Source organism: Macaca fascicularis, chromosome 7 (genome assembly GCF_037993035.2).
Source record: "Macaca fascicularis isolate 582-1 chromosome 7, T2T-MFA8v1.1".
Classification (NCBI taxonomy): Eukaryota; Metazoa; Chordata; class Mammalia; order Primates; family Cercopithecidae; genus Macaca; species Macaca fascicularis.
Genome location: NC_088381.1, coordinates 129,218,749 through 129,241,632, shown reverse-complemented (window position 1 = coordinate 129,241,632; position 22,884 = coordinate 129,218,749). Strand labels below are relative to the sequence as shown.

Here is a 22,884-nt window from a genome sequence, read left to right as displayed (position 1 = left end):
CACAACTAGAACTGAATTACAGCTAATTATATTTAGCAGTGCATGGACTTGTTATAGATTCCCAGACAGTCAGTTTGAACTTTTAATGCTTATTAAGCTGGGGATTGGCTCCTAATTTAGCTTAGAACAAAAAGAAACCATGAGGGAATTCACAGAACTGGAGAAAGTCGTTATCATGAATTTGGAATGATTTCAGTATTAGCAAAATACATCAAGTCATAAATAGGTATGATGCTTTGCTCTTCAAGCCCCTAACCAATGGGGAAAAGATGCTCAGTGAGCCATATGGTAAGCCAGGACCAAACATAAGTGAACATCACTTAAGTGACAACGGTATGCTCTTGAAGAGGGAAGTGATATTAGCAGGGTACCAAAGTTGTGATAACAACCATGTGGGCACCTCCCCTGACCTCAAGGCCCAGCTACACTCCTCTCCCTGCTGTAACCCTTACAGTTTTTGTACTTCCTGTTCCCTATCCCAACAGACAGACTCAAGGTCCACTCCCTCCCTTTCTTTAGACCACTGGCTCAAATGATACCTCATCAGAGGGGCCTTCCCTGACCATCGTTTGAACAAAACAGCATACACATAGGACTCATCTCTGTCCCCTTACTCTGTTTTATTTTCTCCACAGGATGTACCACCTGTGGAGGTACATATTATGTTAACCTTTCGAATTGTTTATGTCTCCACATACACACCAAATTCTGAGTTCTGTGAAAATAAACCAGTGTCATTACTAAGTACATACATACACACATGCATGAATATATACATCCATTGCATAGTTTTCCACATAAATACTCTGTTGATGGGCAGGTGGGTGGATGGATGGATGGATGGATGGATGGATGGATGGATGGATGGATGGATGAATGGATAGATCGATCCACTAAACCTAAGTAGTGATAACATACAAGTATTGCTTGACCCAGGACATTTTGTAAACAAATGAAAATTCCTAGAGGTGGCAACTGATTTTCTCCAAAATCCTATGAGAACTAAGTTTCCACTTACAAAATCTAAGGCAGTCTCTTACATATATAAAGAATGTATCTGCAACCTCAGACCACTGTTGTCCACGCCCCACACTCCCCGTCAACTTCACGCAGTGGGTCATCCACTGCTGACTTGAGACCAGAACAGAACTCTCAGACATCAGGATGAAAGAATGATGCTGAAGATGAATATCATGGAAGAAGGGAAGAAACAGGTCTTCCTACCTCCTACCTGTCCACTGGAAATTAGGGAAAGCTTAGGAAAAGGGTTACCAACGCAAGTGGCCTGGAAAACAGAAACTCTACTGTCTTGTTCATTTGAAACAAAGAGAGCAGGGAGATAAGGGGTTGCTGGAAATAAAATGGAAGTATAATGAAAACAGACGCTTGAGCAATTAACTTTTCTATCAAAAAATTAAATCATTCTTGTTTTACCCAAACCTCAGTTCCACAGAGAGAATACCACATCACTACAATTTCAAGGAAAAAACAATAAAGCTTGAAAAAAATTAACAAACGAGTCAGCCTCTGTTTTTCAAGAACCTTGATTACAAAAGGAGAATGCTAGTCAGTAAGTGAGTGCCATAGAAATGTCTCCTGAGGTTCTGTCCATGGATCTTGAGCTGTTTTTGAGGTTCAGCTTTTAGTGCTTACAGCACTGACCACTTGCTCAGAAGTATCGTGACTACCTTGTTCAGCTCAAATCAAGCAAAGGTTTAGCATGAAGCTATTTGTGACCGGCAGCTCTAAAGTTAGAAACCACCATAGGCTTCTGAGTTGTTTTGGTGTCACTTACTGACCTTATTTTTATGAGAACAGGCGTATAACAAAAACTGGCTGAAAAAGTACAATGCACAGTAGAAATAATCAGAAACAAAAAGAAAGTTTCAAAAAAGTGACAATTCTGTCACCTGTATCACCTAATTGCATATATTTTTTCTGATTATAACATACACAACTATGTGTCAGTTCCTTCTCCCGGTGGTCATTAAAATTTAAAGCACTGGGCTTTTGAAAGAACATAAGAAAAAATTAACCTAGAAATTGTAAAATTTTTTGGTCTGAGTACCCCTTTATAGTCTTAAAAAATATTATGACTCAAAGAGGTTTGCTTTGAATGGATTCTATTGATATTTGTCAAATTAGAAATTTAAATGGAGACATTTAAAAATATTTATTAATTTATCAAAAACAATAACAATTCCATTACATATTAGTATAAACATTTTAATAAAAGATAACTACATTTTCAAATATTCCCCCAACGATGAAGAGAGGGGCATTATTTTACAATTTGCAAATCTCTTTAATGTCTGCCTTAAAAGAAGACGGCTAGATTTTTTTTGAGAGTGCAGTGGTGCGATCTTGGCTCACTGCAACCTCCGACTCCCTTGTCGAAGCGATTCTCCTGCCTCAGCCTCCCGAGTAACTGGGATTACAGGCACACACCACCACACCCAGCTAATTTTCTTTTTTGTATTTTTAGTAGAGACAGGGTTTCACCATGCTGGCCAGGATGGTCTCGATCTCCTGACCTCATGATCCGCCCGTCTTGGCCTCCCAAAGTGCTGGGATTACAGGCGTGAGCCACCGCACCGGGCCTGACAACTAGATTCTCATATCTGCTCTGTATTCAGTCCATTGCAAAGTTGTTCTAGTTGAAGTGCATGAATACAGTCCAGCCTCACACCGAGTAATTTAAAAATATAATTTTAATAGATTTTTCAGATAATTGCAGATATTCTTCTTCAATACCACATAAAATTAAACAAGCAGTAGTTTCTCAAAAGTTGGTTGCAATGTAAAACTGTATCAATGAACTTTTCATACTTTAAATTAATATCCATTAGTCTACCTTATGCTTTCAAGAGATCCTTGACCCATACATGATTTTATAACATCTCGTACTGGCCATTGTGAAAACATGTGTTCACTGAATCATTGGAAGTCATCTTCTAAATGTTAATATATCTCATAACACAATTTTTAAAAATTACAATTGTTAATAAACTCACGAGAAAAGAATAAGTACTGGGATGTTGTCAAGCTCACAATGGTGGATATAAACTTTCCAAAATTCTAATTATGTTTTGAAGGCTCTAATTTTATCACTGGCAGCAAATACTTGCAGTTGTTATCCTTGAAGTAACAGGTGCAGTTCACTCGTTTTTTAGAAAACGTCTGACAAATTTGCCAGTTCCATAGTATGGTTTGTCTGTCTTTCTTTCAAAGGAAAAATGGTGTTCCATGCAAAAATTGGCTAGCTCAGCTAACAACTCAATCACACAACTGCTTTTCCTTGAGACACAACAGTATTTCGTATGAAGCAGGAATGCTTTTAGCATATTTCCCATTTTGTCACACAGAATGTTACAAAGATATACAGTCAAGGATTGACCTTCAATAACATGAATAATGTTTACTGTTCCATCAAAGACATTCTTAAGTGAAACTAGATTTTTTCCTCCTGCAATTGTGTGGCCATCAAGAATACAATGACGACTTTATAGTTTGGTGCCATGGTTTTACCCACCATTTCTCTTTTGCACTATTGGGGCAAATGTCAACACAGTGTGGGGGAAAAAGGATGAATAAAATGTTCGTATTATAAGGAAAACAGTTTTGAACTGCAGACTTCCTGAAAATGCCTCTGGAACTCTCAGAAGTCTGCAGGATCACACTTTGAGAATGAATTTTAAAATTTCCAACAAAGCCACTACCTAGTTTTTTCATTCATAGTCAAAATAAGAGAAGTAGGTACGGTGAAGCCAATGATGACTGGGGTATAGAAAGGCAAATAGAGCTATCATACCTATGCTGAACTCACTGATTTTATTTTTATCTTCTGAGTTGTAGCTTAAGATGTACATTAAGAGAAGCTACTGACAACAAAACTTGAACAAATCTTAAACTCAATCTGCCTAGAGCTTTCTGGCCCATCCATGCCTGATGTCTGAGAACACTGCACCTTTCCTGGGTGAATGTCGGTCCTCAGTTTAAGGAGGAGGAACCCAAGGGAAGCCTTGCAAAAAGACATCATCCCAAAAGACAAGACTCTCCAGAGGGTGGGACTTTGCTACCCTGAGGACAGTTTTCCTCTAAGATGGAATAAAGAAAAAAACTAAAATGCTGCCCCCCAATCCCCAACTCCCCAGATAGCTGGATGGTGTAGAAAGATCCTGGACCTCAGCATTGCAATCTGAGCTTGTGTCCGGGCTCTGACACTTACTATCCAGGAAAGACCATAGCAAATTAGCGTTTCTGAGTCTGGTTCACTATTTGCGTACTGAGAATTACATCAGCCTCAGAAATTTGTTATAGAGAGAAAATGGAATAATGTATAGCATGGTATGAACATGTAGAGGTACTCAATTACTAGGTAAGAGGCTATCCTGCTACCAGGAAATAAAATGAGGGCTCCTATTGCTATTTGCTAAATTACAAGCCAACTCCAGTGTTTGGTCCTCAGAAGGCATTCAACGAATGAGCTAGATATTATGGAGGAGAGAGCATCTATGACAAGGGACAATTAGTCTCGATTTAAAAATATCGTTCGTCCCTTTCCAGTTCCTATTCTTCCATTCACTCGATTCCTTTCTTTCTCTCCTACCCTGTCTTCAACCTGATAGCCACAACTGCTTAGACCAGCAAAAAACAAGCACAAAAACTAAAGTGGTCACTCATTCTTCAAGCTAATATGCCAAAAGAATAAAATTTTTAAAAGCAACATTTAAAAAAAATTAAATCAACAACTTGTCACCAGGCTTGAAACCTGAGAAAGGAATGCTATAAATCAACTACCACCAGAGATCACTTTTTCTCTTTAAAAATGACATGCATCTGAAGTGTTGATACAGTGGGTAACTGTGGGCTGCAGCTTCAAAACAGTAACACATGCTTTATCTGCCTTGTTGGTCCATGTGCCACAATGACTTAGCAGAGAACATAATTCTTTGTAAACCACTGGGCTTGAGACAAGAAATGTGAGCTGAAAACTGAGGCAATGGGACAAAAAGAAAAAGATCAGACTTATTCTGCACCATTGTGCACTGCCTTACTAGAGAGAAAAAGCAGATGCCAAACTTTAAGTGTCTTTCCATCGTCTCCCCAGGAGAAATGTGTATCTGTTCCGAGTTATGTATTAAATGTCTCAAATAAGGAACAATTCAAGGTTTTAGCAGAAGTAAAAGGTCTTTTTTATTTTTTCTAAACAAGCTTCAAATTCACAAATAACAGGTTTTTTGTCAGGGTTTTGTTTTTGAGGAAGTTTTTCTTCCCCCAAAACTGGTACAAAATAGAATACCTTTATGTTTGCTTTGGGAACTCTGGGGAAGAAACAAGTACACTAAGAACCTTTGTCGTACTATCTTTATAAAGATACTTCTACCATTAATCCTTCTGATTTACCTTATTCTTTCAGGAAACTATCTTAAAATTAAACTTTGCAACTGCAAAATGTTATGTAATTGTTAGGAGGAGATGATCTACTTGTCATTCACTGTGAGTGAGAACTTGACGATGGAACAAAAGGAATGATCTTCCTCACCTCTTCCTGCCTGCAGTTTTTGACTCACAGCTTATTATTTATTTAGCACTTAAAAAAACCTTTCTGAAGCACAGTACTTTAGTCATTTAGAATTTTTAACTTACCTTTTCATAATACACAAAAACTGAGAATTATGGATAAAATATATACATTAAAAAACCCTCCAGCTTTAATCTGTAAGTGAAAAGAGGTATCATGTTCAAGTACAAGCATCATTTTGATGTCATAACCCAGATTCTTGTTCTTGTTTAAGAGGCAGATATTCTTGAAATTTGTCATTTTATTTTACTTTTTAACTCATTAATGAGAATTTCAAATACATGCAAAAGTAGAATAGTATAATAAACCACATGCAACATATAATCATCACCCAGCTTCAGTAAACAACTCATGGCTAATGGGTTTCAATTCTATCCCATTTCCTCTGCCCACCTCTGCATTATTCTGAAGTAAAGCCCAGATGTCATATCATATCATCCATAAATATTTTTAAGTGTATTTCCAATGGATGTTCTTTTTGTTTTAAGCAACCACAATACCACAGTCACACCTAAATAACATAAACAATTCTGTAACATCCTCACAGATCCAGGCACTGTTTCCATTTCTTCACTTACCTCCTGGGAGTTAATGTTTCTTTTATAATTTGTGTTTGAATTGGGATAAAACGTGGCCCATATATTGCAAATGATTAATATGTCTCTCTCTTGTTATTTTGGTTCTCTTTCCTTTACTTTTTTCTTCCAATGTATGGTAGAAGAAACCAAGTCTCTTCTCCTGTAAAATTTTTCCACAGTCTGGATTTTGCTGATTACATCCCATGGTGTAATTCAAAATGCTCCTCTGTCCCCTGTATTTCCTCTTAACTGGTGGTTGGATCTGGAAGGCTGACTGGACTCAGGCTTGATTTTTGGGCAAAACTACCTCTACTTTTTGGTAAGATCACAGTGTTGTGCGGGCTTCCATCAGGAGACACATCATGTCTGGTTTTTGCTTTGTGGGCCAACCATTTAAGTTTGAGGTTCCCTGAGTCCAAACAAACTTCATTTACTGCACACTATGTTCTCTTCAAATCGTAAAATCTTACACCATATTTCTTAGGAGCATAATAATCCAGCTACATCTTTTTGTCCTCACATAAGATGATGTCATACTTTAATTTCTTTCTGTTGTTTCTCTTCCAATTAAAGCAGTTATGAATTTAGTTTAATGCATTTTCTTATTTCCATCGTTTCAATCTATTCTTCTTTTTGCCACTCCACTCTTCCAGATAAAAATTAGTCCAACATAGTGACAATCATACAAATGGCAACAATGATGGCATCTAAAGGCTGTATTAAAAATCCAGGGCTGTTTCATCACTATAATAAATTTCAATTTGATCAGACTTCAGATCCAGTTCTTAGCTCCAGGAATGCTTAGTTAGAATACAGATTGACATCAGACAGCTTTTTCAAAATAATAAATCACTTCTACTTCTGCCTCAGTGCCTAGGGGAATTCTGCACACGATGAAGAGTGACCCCTTTAACAAGATGAACAACAGTGAGGGGTTTCTGATCCAGTTGATAACTTTACACCTTAGGCTCTGTCAGGACTTCCACAAAGCAATGATTGTAAAAGAGTTTTTCTTGTTCTATATAAGTTCAATGAAGACCCCTCACTGTAGGTTTTGAGTAGGTTCATCTGTTCTTTTTACCCCAGCATTAAGCGTAAACCTGCACACAGCACACTGTATCATCAAACTTGGAAGAAACCACTGTTACCACCAATGCAAACATTACTTTTCAAAGCCGTTTGTGTTCTGTTCTTTCTTCTAACTTCATTATCAAACAGTTTGGTGCCCATTTGGAAGACGGTAAACCATCTGGTGAAACAGTCCTGGCATACAGCAAGCACTCAGGTACTACTGCACATAATATCTTAGCAAAATGGGTGTTCATTAAGTAAACCTTCAACAGAGTTTGGTTGGTTTGATAAATTATAATCCATGAGCCAAAGTCCTTAAATGTTAATGCTCCACAGAGTTCTGCTGCTGGTAAGCTTTGCTTTTCTTGCTAAATCTTCTCATTGGGCCTCTTTATCCACGTGCCTGTCTTCCACCTGGCACTGGACCAACACCTCAGGCCCAGGCATCTTGCCAAACTCTGGAATCTTATTTCCAATTTCTCCTAGACATTGCAACTTAAATTTCCCACAAGCACCCCAAACTCCACTTGTCCAAAGCTGAATTCATCATCTTCTCCCAGTTTCTACCCTGGTAAATGACTCTGAGGTACCATCTGAGCATCACCTGAGACTTCTCTTTCCCCATCCCCCACATCCAGTGGATTGCTAATTCCTATTGATTTTACTACACAGACATCTCTCAAAGCTGTCCCCCTCCTCTCCACCCCTACATATTCCAACCTAATTCAGGCCCTAATAATCTTACCCTGAGACAATCTTTCAAGTCTTTATAATGGTTCTCCACACCTTAGATCTACTCTTATGAACTAACACCCCTTCTCCACCCTTGAACCTACGGTCACCAAATCAGATCTCTGCTTAAAACCTTTCACTGGTATCTTATTTCTATTAGCCTAGAAGTGGTGTGAACATGCAATCTGTTGTCTGACCTGGCACCCTTTTGAAAGGGAACAGTGGCATTGTTGTATAATCATTCTGGTATAACCAACAAACTGAGCCTGTCCTGGGCAAGCCCACACATAAGCCCCACCCCCAAATCTCTGGCCACATCCCCCCATCCCACTCCCCAATCTTCAGCACCTCCACACTCCCCACCGTTAGCACCTCCACACCCCTTTTCGTTTCTTGTACAAACTGTCTCCCTCTCTTGAACTCTGTTCCCCTCTAGGCACAGTCCTATTTATCATTCAGACTTGCTTTAAACATCACCTCCCCTGAAAAGCTTTCTCTAAACCCTCCTGGCCAAACTGATTACATAGTCCCATGTGCCAACACCGGGACATGAACTGGGCTTATTCCTGCCATGGTACCTGGCTCCCTGCAGTGCGTACATAATATGCATCTGCCTTCCCTCCTAGGAGCTCCTGTGAGAGTGTCTATGTCTTGTTCATCTTTATCTCTCCACCATCTATGATGTGATTACAGGTCTGCACCCAGCAGGTTTTTCTCATGTCATTTCTCAATCATGCCTTACATTTAACAAAAATGTTTTTGCCTGAGCTAATTCAGTATAATTAATGAAAAATTTAAAAATGAGACAGAATGAGGTAAGTAGCAGTCAGTAGCCCCAGTGCCAGTCCTGTATATCACAGACCACAGTCCAATTTAAGTACTTTCTTTTTAAAAGGAGAGCTTTGAGATTATAGAATCTGAGCTTATGGCAGAACCCCCATAGGAGATCATGAAAACAGGCATGGAGATAAACCAACATTATGCCAGTTCCACGAAATTCTTGAGGCTTCTTGTATAAAATAAAGTCTTTTTTTTTTTTTTTTTTCTGAGACAAGGTTTCACTCTGTCACCCAAGCTGGAGTGCAGTGGCATCATTTCAGCTCACTGCAACCTGCACTTCCCGGGCTCAGGCAATCCTCCCACCTCAGCCTCCCAAGTAGCTGACACTACAAGTGTGTGCCACCACACCTGGTTAAGTTTTGTATTTTTTGTAGAGATGATGTTTCACCATGTTAACCAGGCTGGTCTCAAACTCCTGAGCTCAAGTGATCAGCCTGCCTCAGCCTCCCAAATTGCTGGGATTACAGGTGTGAGACACCACGCCTGGCCATAAAATCAATGTTAAGATCAAACAAACCTGCTAAGTATATAAGATGGTCCTGGGGCAGGGGTAGGGGAAATGACTGGTATCTTCTTGCTGTGACAATAGGAACATGGAAATGAAAATCCCACTAACATACCTTCATATAGTACTTTATAGTTTGCAAAGTACTTCCCTATATATTATATCATCTGACCTTCAAGACAACCCCATGAGACAGACTGAGGATCAGCCAACATTTCCTGAGCTTTGACAATGCCTCCAGGATCCCAGGACAATGCCCTTTTCACAGTCCAAAACACACTGCGCAGGCCTGACCTTATGCCGCTTTTCCATGAAGGCTTTCAGCATCCAAGATGGGAACCAGAGCTCCAAATGTTCCACCAGCCAACCTGTCATTTTATGGCTGGGCATAATCTAACGTGGCTTCCAGGAGTGAGGCCAACCTAGGGACATGCTCGCAGTGCCAGGCCCAGGTTGCTGTCACAGCTGTGGCAGGCACATGGCAGGGGTGGTGGGGGGTGGTGGGGCGGCGGGCTCCATTTCCTTCTTTCTTATCACAAACAGAGAGGCAGCCATCACGTCCTCTGCATGTGACAAGGGAGCTGTGTTTTAAAGGCAGCAGCAACGTGCAAGCTCAAGCTGAGCCCCAGTCTAGGAGCCAAACTGAAAAAACAATGCACCCACAGAGACACAGAGAACAGATCTGGGGTTCCTAAAATATATCCCACCCATAGATTTCAACATTAAAATTTCAGCATTAAAAGTCTATTTCTCATGGATAAAGCAGCTCTTCCAGCATCTTTTAAAATATGCAAACACACCTAAGAGGAGTAGAGTACTATGACATCAATCTCTATCACTTTAGTGTGAACTATGAATTCACTGTCTTCCTTATCAGCAACTCTTTCTGGACAGGGACCACTGGGCTTCTTGCTGCAGTAAGAGACAACTGTCAGCAGACAGAAAGGACTAGCTTAAAGCAAAGATGGAATTACCAAAGATAAACTCAATTCATCTCACAATTTCACCCAGGGTCAGCTCTGAAAGAAACAATTGCAATGACCTAGTAAGAACTCAGCCCCAGTATGACTTACCATTTCATTCTTCTTATCACTGAAACTAATAAATAAATACAATGAGAAAAACCAGATGTATTTGGTAAGCATTTAGTCCTAGAGAGTTGGCACGGCTCTAAAAAAAGTCATGTAATGATTATGGCACAATCCGACCTGGTCTAACATGCATCTCCTTACTTCACTGGCCCCTTGTAACTTAATGCAGAGAGGTGATTCAGCTCATTCAGAATCTTACCCACTCCTCCTCCTGGCCTCTTTCTCACTGTTGTGTTTCTTTCTACCATAGTTGATCCATGTTCTATGTGCATGATGAGAATGTTTTATCAACAATGTTCCATGATACTACATTCATTTTATTTGACTAGGCTAGGAACAAACTCATTTTTCTCTGTACATAAAAGATACCAAGCAAAGCAAAAAGACCTTAGAGCAGGCAGAACACCCCCCAAACTGTAACCTGGACAGTTTTTTTTTTATGACAAGTATTTCAGGTTTCTGCTAAATCCAGGTTTGTGCAAAAAGACAAGATTTAATAATGGAGACAATATATTGAAAAACTTTAACATTAAAACAATTCACCCACATGAATGGGAATGGTTGGCTGAAAGGAACGGAGAAAACTATTTATCAAAGAAAGTGTAACCCAATTTTGCAAAATGCCTATACCAAACATACAAACCATTAAGCCACATGCTTAAAAATCTTCATGAGGTTTGAGTAATAGCGAAGTAGCTTGATATGGACCAACCCTCCAAACAAACTATTAAAATACCTGGAAAATATATTTTAAAACAACTAGTTGATATGAGAGAACAACCAAAAACATGCACAAACAGAGAGAATTTGAACGTGAAAGAGGGAAACTGCGTTAGGTGAGACCCACATTTGTAGGGCTTTTCTCCAGATTATTCCCCAGGGTGTGCAGGGTTGGGTAAATAGAACTCAATATGGAACTACAGTTTTATTGGCTTGAAAACAGAATAGACAAAATTCAAGACTACCAGATGACTGGATATTGAGGAAAGAAAGCCTGGAAAGATGGGGCCACAGAAAGAAGAACCTCCACATACGTAAACTCTTCAAGTCCTCACATGTTCCTAAACTGTGCGTGTGCAAGGGAAACTCTAAGAGGTCCAGATAGGAGCAAGAGCTAGAATGCTGAAAGATAAGAACGAGATTTCAGCTGTTTCCCACCCATAGGAGAAAGAGAAGTTTGAGTGCCATAAAATTAAAGGGTTTAAAACATCTTGGGATTTCTACCAAAACCTCATACTGGCTATGCCTTATGAGCAAAGACTATGTCCAAGGACGATAACTGACTAATGTGACTATAGATGAGTTTAAAGATACTTAGGATTATCAAGTGTCAATTCCCCTTTAACTGATCTATAGGTCCAACACTACTTCAATTCAAAATACAGCAGGATTTTGTCTGGAAATATATAAGCTGATTCTAAAACTGACATCAAAATGCAAAATACCAAGAATAGCTAAAATAACCTTAAACATACAAAAAAGAACAAAGTTAGAGGACTCATACTATGTAACCACAAGACTCACTATAAGGCAACAGTAATGAGAAACAGCGTAATACTGGCATAATGATGGACAAATAGATCAACAGAACAGAACAGATAATCCAGAAACAGACCCACATTATATGGTCAACTGATTTTCAACAAAGGTTCCAGGGTGATTCAAGTGGTTGGGGGAGACTTTCCAATAAATGGTGCTAGAACAACTGCATTAGTGTATTGAAAATAAAATGTTTCAACTCCTCTGTCACATCACACACAAATATTAAGAAGGCACACAGACCTAAACAGAAAACCTAAAACTATTTGCTTCTAAAAAAAAAAAAAAAAAAAAAAAAAAAGAATATCTTTGTGACCCTACGGCAGAGAGATCTCTTAGGACATATAACATACGAACTACAAAAGATGAGATTAATAAATTGAACTTCCTAGAAACTTAAAACTTTTGCTCAAAGACACCATTAAGAAAATGAAAAGGCAAGCCACAGACTGGGAATAAGTAATCACAACACATATTTCTCACAAAGGGCTCATATCCAGAAAACAAGAACTCTTCTAAATCGATAATAAAAAGACAAATCCAATTTTATAAAATAGGACAAAAGACTGGAACTGAAAATCATCAAAAAAACAAACAAATGGCCAATAAGCACATGAGAAAGTGCTCAACATCAGGGAAATGCAAATTTAACCCACAGGATATAATTTCATACCCACTAGAATGTCTACGATGAAAAGCAACAGCCATAGAAAGTGTTAATAAGGATATGGAGTAATTGAAACTCTCATACATTGCTAGTGGGAGTGTAATAAAACCACTTTGGAAACCATGTGGAAATTTCTTCTGAAGTTACACATACACCTACTTTATTATCCAGCAATTCGACTCCTATATAATCACCCAAGAGAAATGAAAGTGTTATGTCCAGGAAAATTTATGTGTAAGAAGGTTAATAAAGGTATTATTCATAATAGACAACAATAGGAAAAACCCCAAAAGTCCACTAAGAGGAGAATGGGTAAACAAATGGGTGCTACATTTATATAATGGAATACTACTCAGAAATAAAATGAAAAAAATACTGATGTACACAATGATATGAATCTTCTAGAAAGTATGCTTAGTGAAAGAAACCAGACATAAAAGAGAACATACTGTATAATTCCATGTATATGAACTTCTAGAGTAGGTAAAACTAACCTGTGGTGAAATAAAGCACTTTACATATTGCCTTTGGTAGCCGGGGATTGAAAAAGGGTACAGGGAAATGTTCACAATAATGGAAATGTCCTGTATCTTGGATTGGGGTGCTGATTATGCAGTTGTATGCATTTGTCAAAATTCAAATTGTTCACTTCTGATCTATCAGTTCACCCCCATATAAATTTTACCTCAATTAAAAAAAAAAATTGGATGGGGGAGTAGGGAGTATGGTAGCCACAGATGAGGAACAGAATCCCCTACAGGTCACAAATGAGATAGAGATTAAAAAGAAGATAACTGGATCCCTAAATTTCTTTCATAGACATTCACGGGCAAACTAAAAGGTTGGCACAAAACCAAAGATGTAAAGTAGAGTTCCACAGTCATGAACCAAAAAGACGCAAAAACCATTCAGCTACAATGACACTGAATAAAAACAAAAACTCAGTGAGTGTGTTAAATGAAATGTGAGATTGCCAGATTTAGCGAATATATTTAATTTGGCAACCTGAACCAACAGATCACTGGGCAACAAAATACTAGCCAGCCCAGCTTAAGAAAGTGATTTTTTTAAGCATCTCTTACAACATGCTCTTTTTTATAATTTCCATGATAGAAATTCCTACTGAGTATAAACCAGGATTACGTATTACATATATTCTGGAAACTACCCAAAACTCATTCTTACCTTCAGTGAAACTCCCTGTAAGGGTTATTACCACGAATACTTTGCCTTCTGGCTCGAGATCCACCTAGAAAGAGAAAAAAAAAATTATATTTTAGTATTAAAATATTTTTTGTGGGCCTTAAACAATTAATCAAAGAGAGACCTAATGTGTAAATCACAGCTACAAATCAAATAAATCTAAGTCTTTCATTAAACAGTAGTGAGGCAGGGAAACAAGTGAAAGCTCAAAAAACTGTAAAGATTGAAAAGCAAATCTAAAAGAAACCACATTTTTTCAGAGTTTCCTTCCTCTTAAATTTTATTCTCTCCCATTTTTGGCTTGTCATAATATAGAGCGGTACATCCATATACTTGGTAATTGTTTTTGAGACCTCCATATCTTATGCATATGGCTTATAAGAGCAGCATTTTACTAAACCACATGGCAAGAATATGAAATAGAGAAATAATGGTAACATAAAAGGTAATGAACACATGTGGCTTGGTCAACTGCAAATCTTTAGTTTTATGGAATAAAATGTATAAAGAATCTCTGCTACATTTTTCCACCAAAGTCTAGTCAATCTTAAGGAAGCACTGGGGAAGGAAGTTTAGGAGCCTTGCACTCACTACTTTTTTTTTTTTTTTTTGAGAGAGGTAGTTTCACTTTGTTGCCCAGGTTGGAGTGCAGCAGCATGATCTCAGCTCACTGCAACCTCCGCCTCCTGGGTTCAAGAAATTCTCCTGCCTCAGCCTCCTGAGTAGCTGGGATTACAGGTGTGTGCCACCACACCTCATCAGTTTTTGTATTTTTTAGTAGAGATGGGGTTTTACCATGTTGGCCAGGCTGGTCTCGAACTCCTGACTTCAAATGATCCTCCTGCCTCAGCCTCCCAAAGTGCTGGGATTACAGGCGTGAGACACTGCGTCGGGGCTGCTACTCTTGACTAGTCACGAGGGTATCAACATACCTTGAAGTTACCTATCAGCTGAAATATCAAGACATGCATTCTGCAAGCAATGCAGCTTGAAGTCTTTTCATGTGGTCTCGTCCTCTGCATATAGTCCAGTTTCCTGAAGACCCCATGCAGCATGGTGCCCAGGATGAACAGCACCCTCTGGCTCTGTTCTGATCACCACTAGCTGAGGTGGATGGACTCCCCTCTTCCTACCAGATGCTAACTTCACTATCCATGAACACCTCTAAGCCTTGCATTGTGAGGCTCTTGTGGACTCAAATACATGAATTTACAATTGTCCTTAAATAAATCTTTCCAGATTCTGCCCATGGCTCCATTTTTATTTTCTTTTTCTCTTTTTTTGGCTGTGGTTCCATTTCTGCCTTTCACCTTCCATCTGAAGAGAAGCCTGACATATAGAGAAGCTTGAGTAGAGATACGAGTGATCATTTTTGGTCAAATATTAAATTTAAATAAGCTGCAAATAAGTCACCTGGTACAGTGGAAAGCGCCCCCTACTAGACCAGGCCAAGAACTCTAGTCTGATTCTGTCACAGCTGGTTCTGGACCCTGAGCAAGGTCCTTTACCACACTGAGCCTCACTCTTCCAATCTGAAAAGTCCATGGCATCATTAGTTAGCATTTCTTCTCTTTTCTTTTTTTTTTGAGCCAGGGTCTCACTGTCTCCCTCCCAGGCTGGAGTGCAGTGGCACAATCATAGCTCACTGCAGCCTCAAACTCCTGGCCTCAAGCGATCTTCCTGCCTCAGCCTCCCAGGTAGCTAGGACTATAGACATATGCCACCATGCCCAGCTTGCTTGCTTATCTAGGTATGTATATATGTATGTATGTATGTATGGAAGTATGTATGTATGTAGAGACAAGGTCTCACTATGCTGCCCAGTCTAAACTCTTAGGCTCAAGCAATCCTCCCACCTCAGTCTCCCAAAGCACTGGGATTACAGGTGTGAGCCACTGCAGTTGGTGTTGGCCTAGCATTTCTAACACAGCCTCCACATATGATCTCAAAGATTTTTTTTGTTTGTTTTTTGTTTTCTTGTTTCTTTGTTTTTAAGACTGAGTCTCCCTCTGTCATCCAGGCTGGACTGCAATGATGCGATCATGACTCATTGTACCATTGACCTCCCAGGCTCAATTGATCTTCTTGCCTCAGCCTCTCAAGTAGCTGGGACCACAGGCACATGCCATCAAGCCTGGTTTAGAGAGGCATGTTGCTCAGGCTGGTCTCGAACTCCTGAGACCAGGCAACCTGCCCGCCTCGGCCTCCCAGAGTGCTGGGATTACAGGCAAGAGCCACCATGCCGAGCCGATCTCAAAGATTCTTAACAGTACTACTTACTTTTTTTTTTTTTTAATTGTATCTACCCATGACAAAGCCCCCCAAAATGCACTGGACTTACCCCAGGTCACCACCACACCCTGATTATATACTTTTTCAAAATAAAAGATGCCTGCTTTGTTCAGATTCAGAAAGCTTAACCTGCATAACAACCTATTCTTACAACCCTCCCTTTTGCTGCATAAAACCTGTTACCAATGTGGCTACCACACTATAAATCACCTCCCTGTTCAAATCAGCTACTTGCATCATGACTACTGTTAACAATATCCTCTTAACTATCTTAACACAACTTGTGAACTTTTATAGAACAGCTCTGAAAATAGAGCTCTCAAGAGAGATGACTAAACAGGATATCAGCCTCTAATTGTCTCCACTCTCTGCCTTGACTTGTTTCAAGTCAAAAATACGTTATTTTTAAAAGCCACTCCCTCATCTTCAATATAAAGGCCTGCCAGAGAATACATACACACACATACATTTGACCTCACAACATAAACTACTGCTGGCACAGGCACAGTTGCTGCCTGGCCGCCTCCGCCATCCTGCAGCCCACAGCCAGCCTGTAAACTCCCTTCAACTCTTCCCCGAGGGCCCACAAAGGCCTTTCCATCTCAAGATGGGTCAGGAGCTACTCTGACAGACAGCAGGAGATTCCACCAGTTAGAAGCAGGAGTTCTCACAAGTAGAACAGGTTTCCTTCCGCATTTTTGACCCAAGCCACCCATTGTGGTGGAAAAGCCAGATTTAAACACGGTCTTCAAGTGCTGTCCACTTAGGGCAGATGTGGTAAGACACTGGACCTCAGAACAGGGTTTTACAAACTGCAGGTTGAAACTTTTTAAAGACACATGAAAGCAACTTAGTGGGTTGCTTTCATTAGGGAATTCTTTTTTTTTTTTTTTTTTTTGAGACAAAGTCTCGCTCTGTTGCCTAGGCTGGTGTGCAGTGGCATCATCTCAGCTCACTGCAACCTCTGCCTCCCGGGTTCAAGTGATTTTCCTGTCTCAGCCTCCCATGTAGCTGGAACTACAGGCATGTGCCACCACACCTGGCTAATTTTTGTAATTTTAGTACAGATGTGGTTTCGTTGTGTTGGCCAGGCTGGTCTCAAACTTCTGACCTCAAGTGATCTGTCCATCTCAGCCTCCCAAACTGCTGGGATTACAGGTGTGAGCCACCACACCCAGCCCACAACAGGGATTTTAAAGTAGAATAGAAACAGAACAGAAAATATGAACATGCTACAGGTAGTAAGGAAAAGTACTGCTTCATGCAACTTTTGTGTGTAGTTTTGTATACATATAAAAGGGTATACTGGGTTTTAATGTAAAGATGTATTCCTTACTGTGTCACAGAGAAACAGTTTGAAAAATGTGGCTTTAGAGGTTATTCGTTCCTTCTATACACTGCTGATGGGCTGTTATCATTTATTCATGGCGGATGCTTAGATACCTCCCAGTGGTAACCAACTCATTACCTTAACAGCTGGCCTATTCCATTCCTGTATATCATAGACAGATCTTTCTCTATGAATACAAATGCAGCAAGACCAATAATTTCCACTGATTTACCTTAGTTTCGCCCTCTACAGCTCCAGTGGACACTGTCTCTAGCTAGTACCTCCATCCCAGTTTCTGGGAATAACACTTGAGCTTTATTTGAGAACTACCCCTCCCTCACATGTAGTCCAAATTGCTCATGTGGGATTCTGCCCCTAGCTCCAGAGTGGACATGTGACCAGGCCTAGCCGATTACAGCACTGACTGAACTCTGCACAGCTGGCCTGGGGCAGGCACATTCCTTCTCTCTGGCTAGCAGTATAATTACAACTCCCTACCCGGTATCAGCATCTACTGGTTCAGGTTTGGGCACAAAAATCCAAGTAGGTCCAACTAGGAATCCTGGATCTACAAAGAAGGGACAAGATCTCGCTTCTGCTAAACTTCAATCTGGAAGGACACAAACTTGGGAGTGTCTGGCACCCGTGTTTGTCCCCCCACTGAGCTACAGAATGAAGCCAACAAAGAGGGGAGAGCTGAGGGACAGAAAGAGAACCGCTCTTCATAACATCATTTAAACCCTTAGATCAAGCCTTGCTTGATTCTTTGGGATTTTTTTTGTTATTTGAGCCTACAAATTCCTTTTGTCTTAGCCAGTTTGAGTAGGGGTTTCTATCACTTGCACTCAAAAAACATATCTGAATTGTCAGCCAAAGAGAATAGGTCAAATATTTGACAACAATTATCACATCCCTCTATGCCTTCTAACATCTGTGCTATCTCCTGCAGTCTGCCTCCCTGCCTCCCACCAGCACTGAAACAGCTCCAGCAACTTTTATGACGTCCTACTGTCAGATACAAAGATATGTCTGTCTTCATCTCAGTTGTTCTCTCTGTCTTCCTCTTCATGAATCTCTCGTCCCTTACTTCCAGGGCACTACCCTTTCCTGGCCCTCCTCTCACTCCTGAGCCCTGTATTTACCCAGCAGTCCACACCAGAAGCCCAGCTCCTCGGCAGGTACATGCAATCGCTCTCAGATCCCAACACGTCCACTCTCGAAGTCTCTCCTGGATCCACCCCCACTCCACTCCTACTGCCGTGGTTCATCTGGCCTCCCTGAACGGGCTTCTAGCTGCCTTCTATCTCCAGACTACTGTCCTCCAGCTGCTGCCAGTGATATGTTTCAAAAATTAAAATCTGACCATGTGGCTTCCTAACTTAGAAACCGTCAGTGTTTCCTCTCCTGTCCATGATGAGGTCCAAATTCTTGAGCACAGCACATAGCCCTAGACACTATACCCCTTCTTACCTTTCAGCCTAAGCTCTTCCCACCACTACAGTTGCATACACCAGCATCCTCATCTCTTAATTCCTGTACACTCTCCAGGGAGGTATGTTATTTATTCTGAGAGAGCAACCAAACGCATTATGGGTCAAGCAGCACACTGGGGAATATAGTCAAAATTATGAAAATTACACATTACTCATCTGTAGCTTATTGCCTAGTGATTTGGGGTATGTGATCTTTCTGGCTGGAAACTCCTTTCTTCCTTTTCATACTTGTCAGACTCCAATTTGTCCATCAATTCAAGACCCACCTGTATAGGGGGACCTTCCCAGACCTCTTTCAGACAGGTGGGCAACTCCACACCTGTTATGAAGACTACTGCTAGAACCCACATCATGTTGTAGTCATTATGCCCTGTCCCCAAAGGAGAGACCCTACCTTGCATATAAGGGGACACAAAATGGTTTGTGGAACAAATGAGTAAACAAGATAGACCTGGGTATCTCAAACTCTCAGCAACTTCATGTAGGACATGATTTTCTCCTCCTTCACCATTCTGGTCAATTTCCTCCTGACATGCCCCAATTTCTCCACACCCCCATTAAAGGGTGAAATCAGCCTGAGTGTGAAATCAACCTGACCTTCACGAGTGAAAGCAAGATTATCACTAATGTTGATCTTCACAGCGACAGTGCCCTTTACCAACGCAGCGAGAATACACGGGCGCTCTGAGAAGCCCCAGTGGCCCAGGCTGAGCTTACAATGAACTAAAACCTCTGCATGTTTTCTAGGTGCTATAAGGCTTTGCTTCCCACATCCTGTGCTTGTGCAGTGGTTAGGCTCAAAACCTTCACAAAAACCTAAGTGCTTCTTTTTTTTTTTCTGCAATATTTTGGCTTGTTCCAGGTCACAGGGTTCACTGGATGGCAAATCCAGTCAGTTCATTCACTCCCCTTCTCAGTTTTATGGCTCCCCAAATCAGGGCCTCAGGAGACCTATGTCATTGGCTAATGTACTGACAGAGTGTCTAATAGGACAGAGCTGAGGTCAGAGTCTAGGGTAGCCCCACATAGAAATGAACACACTTAGCATTCTTACTCTAACAGTCACATTCAAGGAGCAATAAATACACAAACCCCCTCCCCTACAGACGACTTCTCTTGGTAAAAAGAACAACTCCTGGGCCCTTGTTGAAACCCAGATAACAGTAGTCTTTTAAAAAAATGTGATTCTTATACACAAACAGACAAATGAACAAAAGTATAAAAACTCAGTGTCAACAAATGGTGCTAGAACAATTGGACATCCATACCCAAAATAATGAATTTCAACCCATACGTTGTAACTTATACCTAAATTTACTCAAAACAGTTCAGAGAACAAAACACAAACACAGTTTCAGCCTTTAGGGTTCTCTATGTTGTTTCTACCACTCTGCTCTACACTTTAGAGTCCCCGAAGCTCTATCCTGTGCCTGGTTCGCAGCAGCCACTCAGGAAAGCATTTCTTGGCTGAATGATTCCCAACATGCACCCTCACAGCCATCTAACCCTTGAGTTCTCATGCCAAGTAACCCCTTCCTCAAAGAGTCATCAGTGTTGAACTCACATGAATCAGCGCTGCCTCAAATACTACACCTCCCTGGCTGAACTTATCCCCTATCTCCCACAATGTGGCTGAGTAATAGCAAAGACAGAGAAGACCTGGATCCTGGTGCTCTGTCCTGACCAGTTTGTGACATCAGGAAGGCCATTCAACCTCTTTTGCCAAAGAACCACAGACAGGGATTAAATATAAGATTCCCAGGCCCCACAGGTGATCTACTGATTTTAAATTTTCTGGGGCAAGGGAATGGGGTCTAGGCATCTGCTGTTTTTAAAAGTTCTGTGGGTGACTGTGATATAGCCAGACCACGGACCAACATCTGGGAAGCCTGAGCTAGATTCTAAGGGGCCAATTCCTGCTTTAAAGGGCTCCAATTCCATGTTTTCTCCTAAAGCTTCCAGTGGTCATCACTGAATCACTAGAACCATGTTCTTCTGCATTCCCAGGCTTAAAATCCCGGAGCCACTCCGACTCGAGGCACCGTGACCATCTGTTTTTCCTTTTGTTCCCTCCATCCCTCTAGGATCCCTGTCACTGCAGGCCTCCTCCCCTCATCCTTTCTCCTGCAGTCATGGGACACCCCGCCAGAAACAAACAGCCTTTTCTAAAGTGCTATTCTCATCAACTTCCCCCTCCAAAGCCTCCGCTGGCTTCCCAGAGTCTTCAGAATAAAACACCCTGCTCCACGTGGCTTTCAGGACCACTTGGGCTCCCCTTTTGCTGCCTTCCCATGAATCTGTCCAAATTTTGTTTTCAAAATTCCCTTCCTTCCATTGTCACTTTAGAAAGTTAAAATATAAAAAGAAGAAAAAAATCCCTTTTTAAAACCTGCTCTCCTAGTCAGGCCCGCCTCCTGGCTCTATCACTCAGCCACGCGTTTGCTTATGCCATGTTCTCTGCCTGGAAAGCCTGTCTCTCTTCACTGCATCTATCCATCCATTCATTTGAACCTTTACTGAATGACTCCCAGGGCCGGGACAATTGCCAGGTACTCAAGACTCCCCAGAGGAGCTCCCAGGGCTGCAGGTTGGATGGGTAACCGAGCACAGAAGATGACACAGCTTCAGGAGCAGAAGGAAGAAACTGGTGCCAGGATTTGATATTCACACTGATCCCTCCAGTCTCAAAATTCACATCTCAACTATTATTATCTTAACACTTATCCATACCTTGAACAATTACTTACATTTTCATACATGTATCTCATCACTTGCAATAAGTCTGTAACCTCCATTCCAGCAGGATCTGATACTATGTTCCCAAGGAGCCTAGCAGAGTTCCTTGAACCAAGTAAACACTCAATACATATCTGTTGAGTTGACCTAAGAACTAAATAAGGTCATCTGACCACCTCAATTTCCTCACCTATAAAAATAGGAATGGTAATATTTACTACAGAATAGTCTTACATGATAGCACTTTGTAAAAAACAAAAGCACTCCAAGATGGCTCCAAGGAATACTGGTGACATATGGATGACAAGGGCTCACTGCTTAGAAATTATACTCTGTTAGCTTGATGTACCCACCAGATCCCCAGCACAGCCACTCCTACACCCTCAGCCAAAGTTTGCTTTTCCTTGGCATCGCTTTGCAGGAGTTGGGCAAGTACTTATATCGCTGGCTAAGTCTCCTTGTCCATGAAACAAGAGTTGTCTAAAAATATTCTAGCTCTAATGTTCCATGATTCTAAACAGGCTTGGATAAAAGCCTGCACAAAGGACTCAAGAGAAACATTCATTTAATTAACTGGTAATAATTTACAACCATTTCCCTTCACAAAAGCCATTAGAATTGATCACAGACAGGAAACTTCTAGCTACATAACATTCATTTCAGCCTGGAATAAGCAGAGGGATCTAGCATATTAAAAGAAAAAAACAATTTTGGGGGCAAAGGTAGAAGGTTCATCTAGACTCTATGGGCTTTGAGCAAACCTCTGTTAATAAAGAACTTGACAAAATGAAATTCTTGGCTGGATGGCTCTTTTCTATGGCTTTCCTAAGTCTTACTCTAGGGATAAATAATGAACCTAAAAACATGACAAAGCATTTCATGATTCTCTTCCACCTGAAATTATCAAGCTTAAAAATGAGCATTCAAATTCCTAAAGAAAAAAAATTCTAACAGGATTATACCAATAACCTAACAGGAAAAATAAGGCTGTATTGGTTTTTCTTGTTTTTTGTTTGTTTGTTTGTCTGTTTTGAGACAGAGTCTGGCTCTGTCACCCAGGCTGGAGTGCAGTGGCATAATCACAGCTCCCTGAAACCTCCGTCTCCTGGGCTCAAGTCAACCTCCCAACTCAGTCTCCAGTGTAGCTGGAATTATGGGTGCACACCACCACGCCCAGCTAATTTTTGTATTTTTTATAGAGATGGGTCTCATTATGTTGCCCA

General features: G+C 40.7%; 1 protein-coding gene across 7 annotated transcripts in view; it reads right to left on the bottom strand.

Annotated features, from left to right (window-relative positions):
• Nucleotides 1-22,884, bottom strand: part of PRKCH (protein kinase C eta) — a 232,879-nt gene that overhangs the window by 149,575 nt on the left and 60,420 nt on the right. For all 7 annotated transcript variants that reach the window (XR_012415843.1, XR_012415844.1, XM_073997490.1 and 4 more), the window contains exon 2: nucleotides 13,793-13,856. Coding sequence is in view for 5 of the 7 variants with exons in the window: in XM_073997490.1 (XP_073853591.1) it covers nucleotides 13,793-13,856 (64 nt within the window). In the remaining 2 variants the exon portion in view is untranslated. The remainder of the gene's footprint in view (nucleotides 1-13,792; nucleotides 13,857-22,884) is intronic.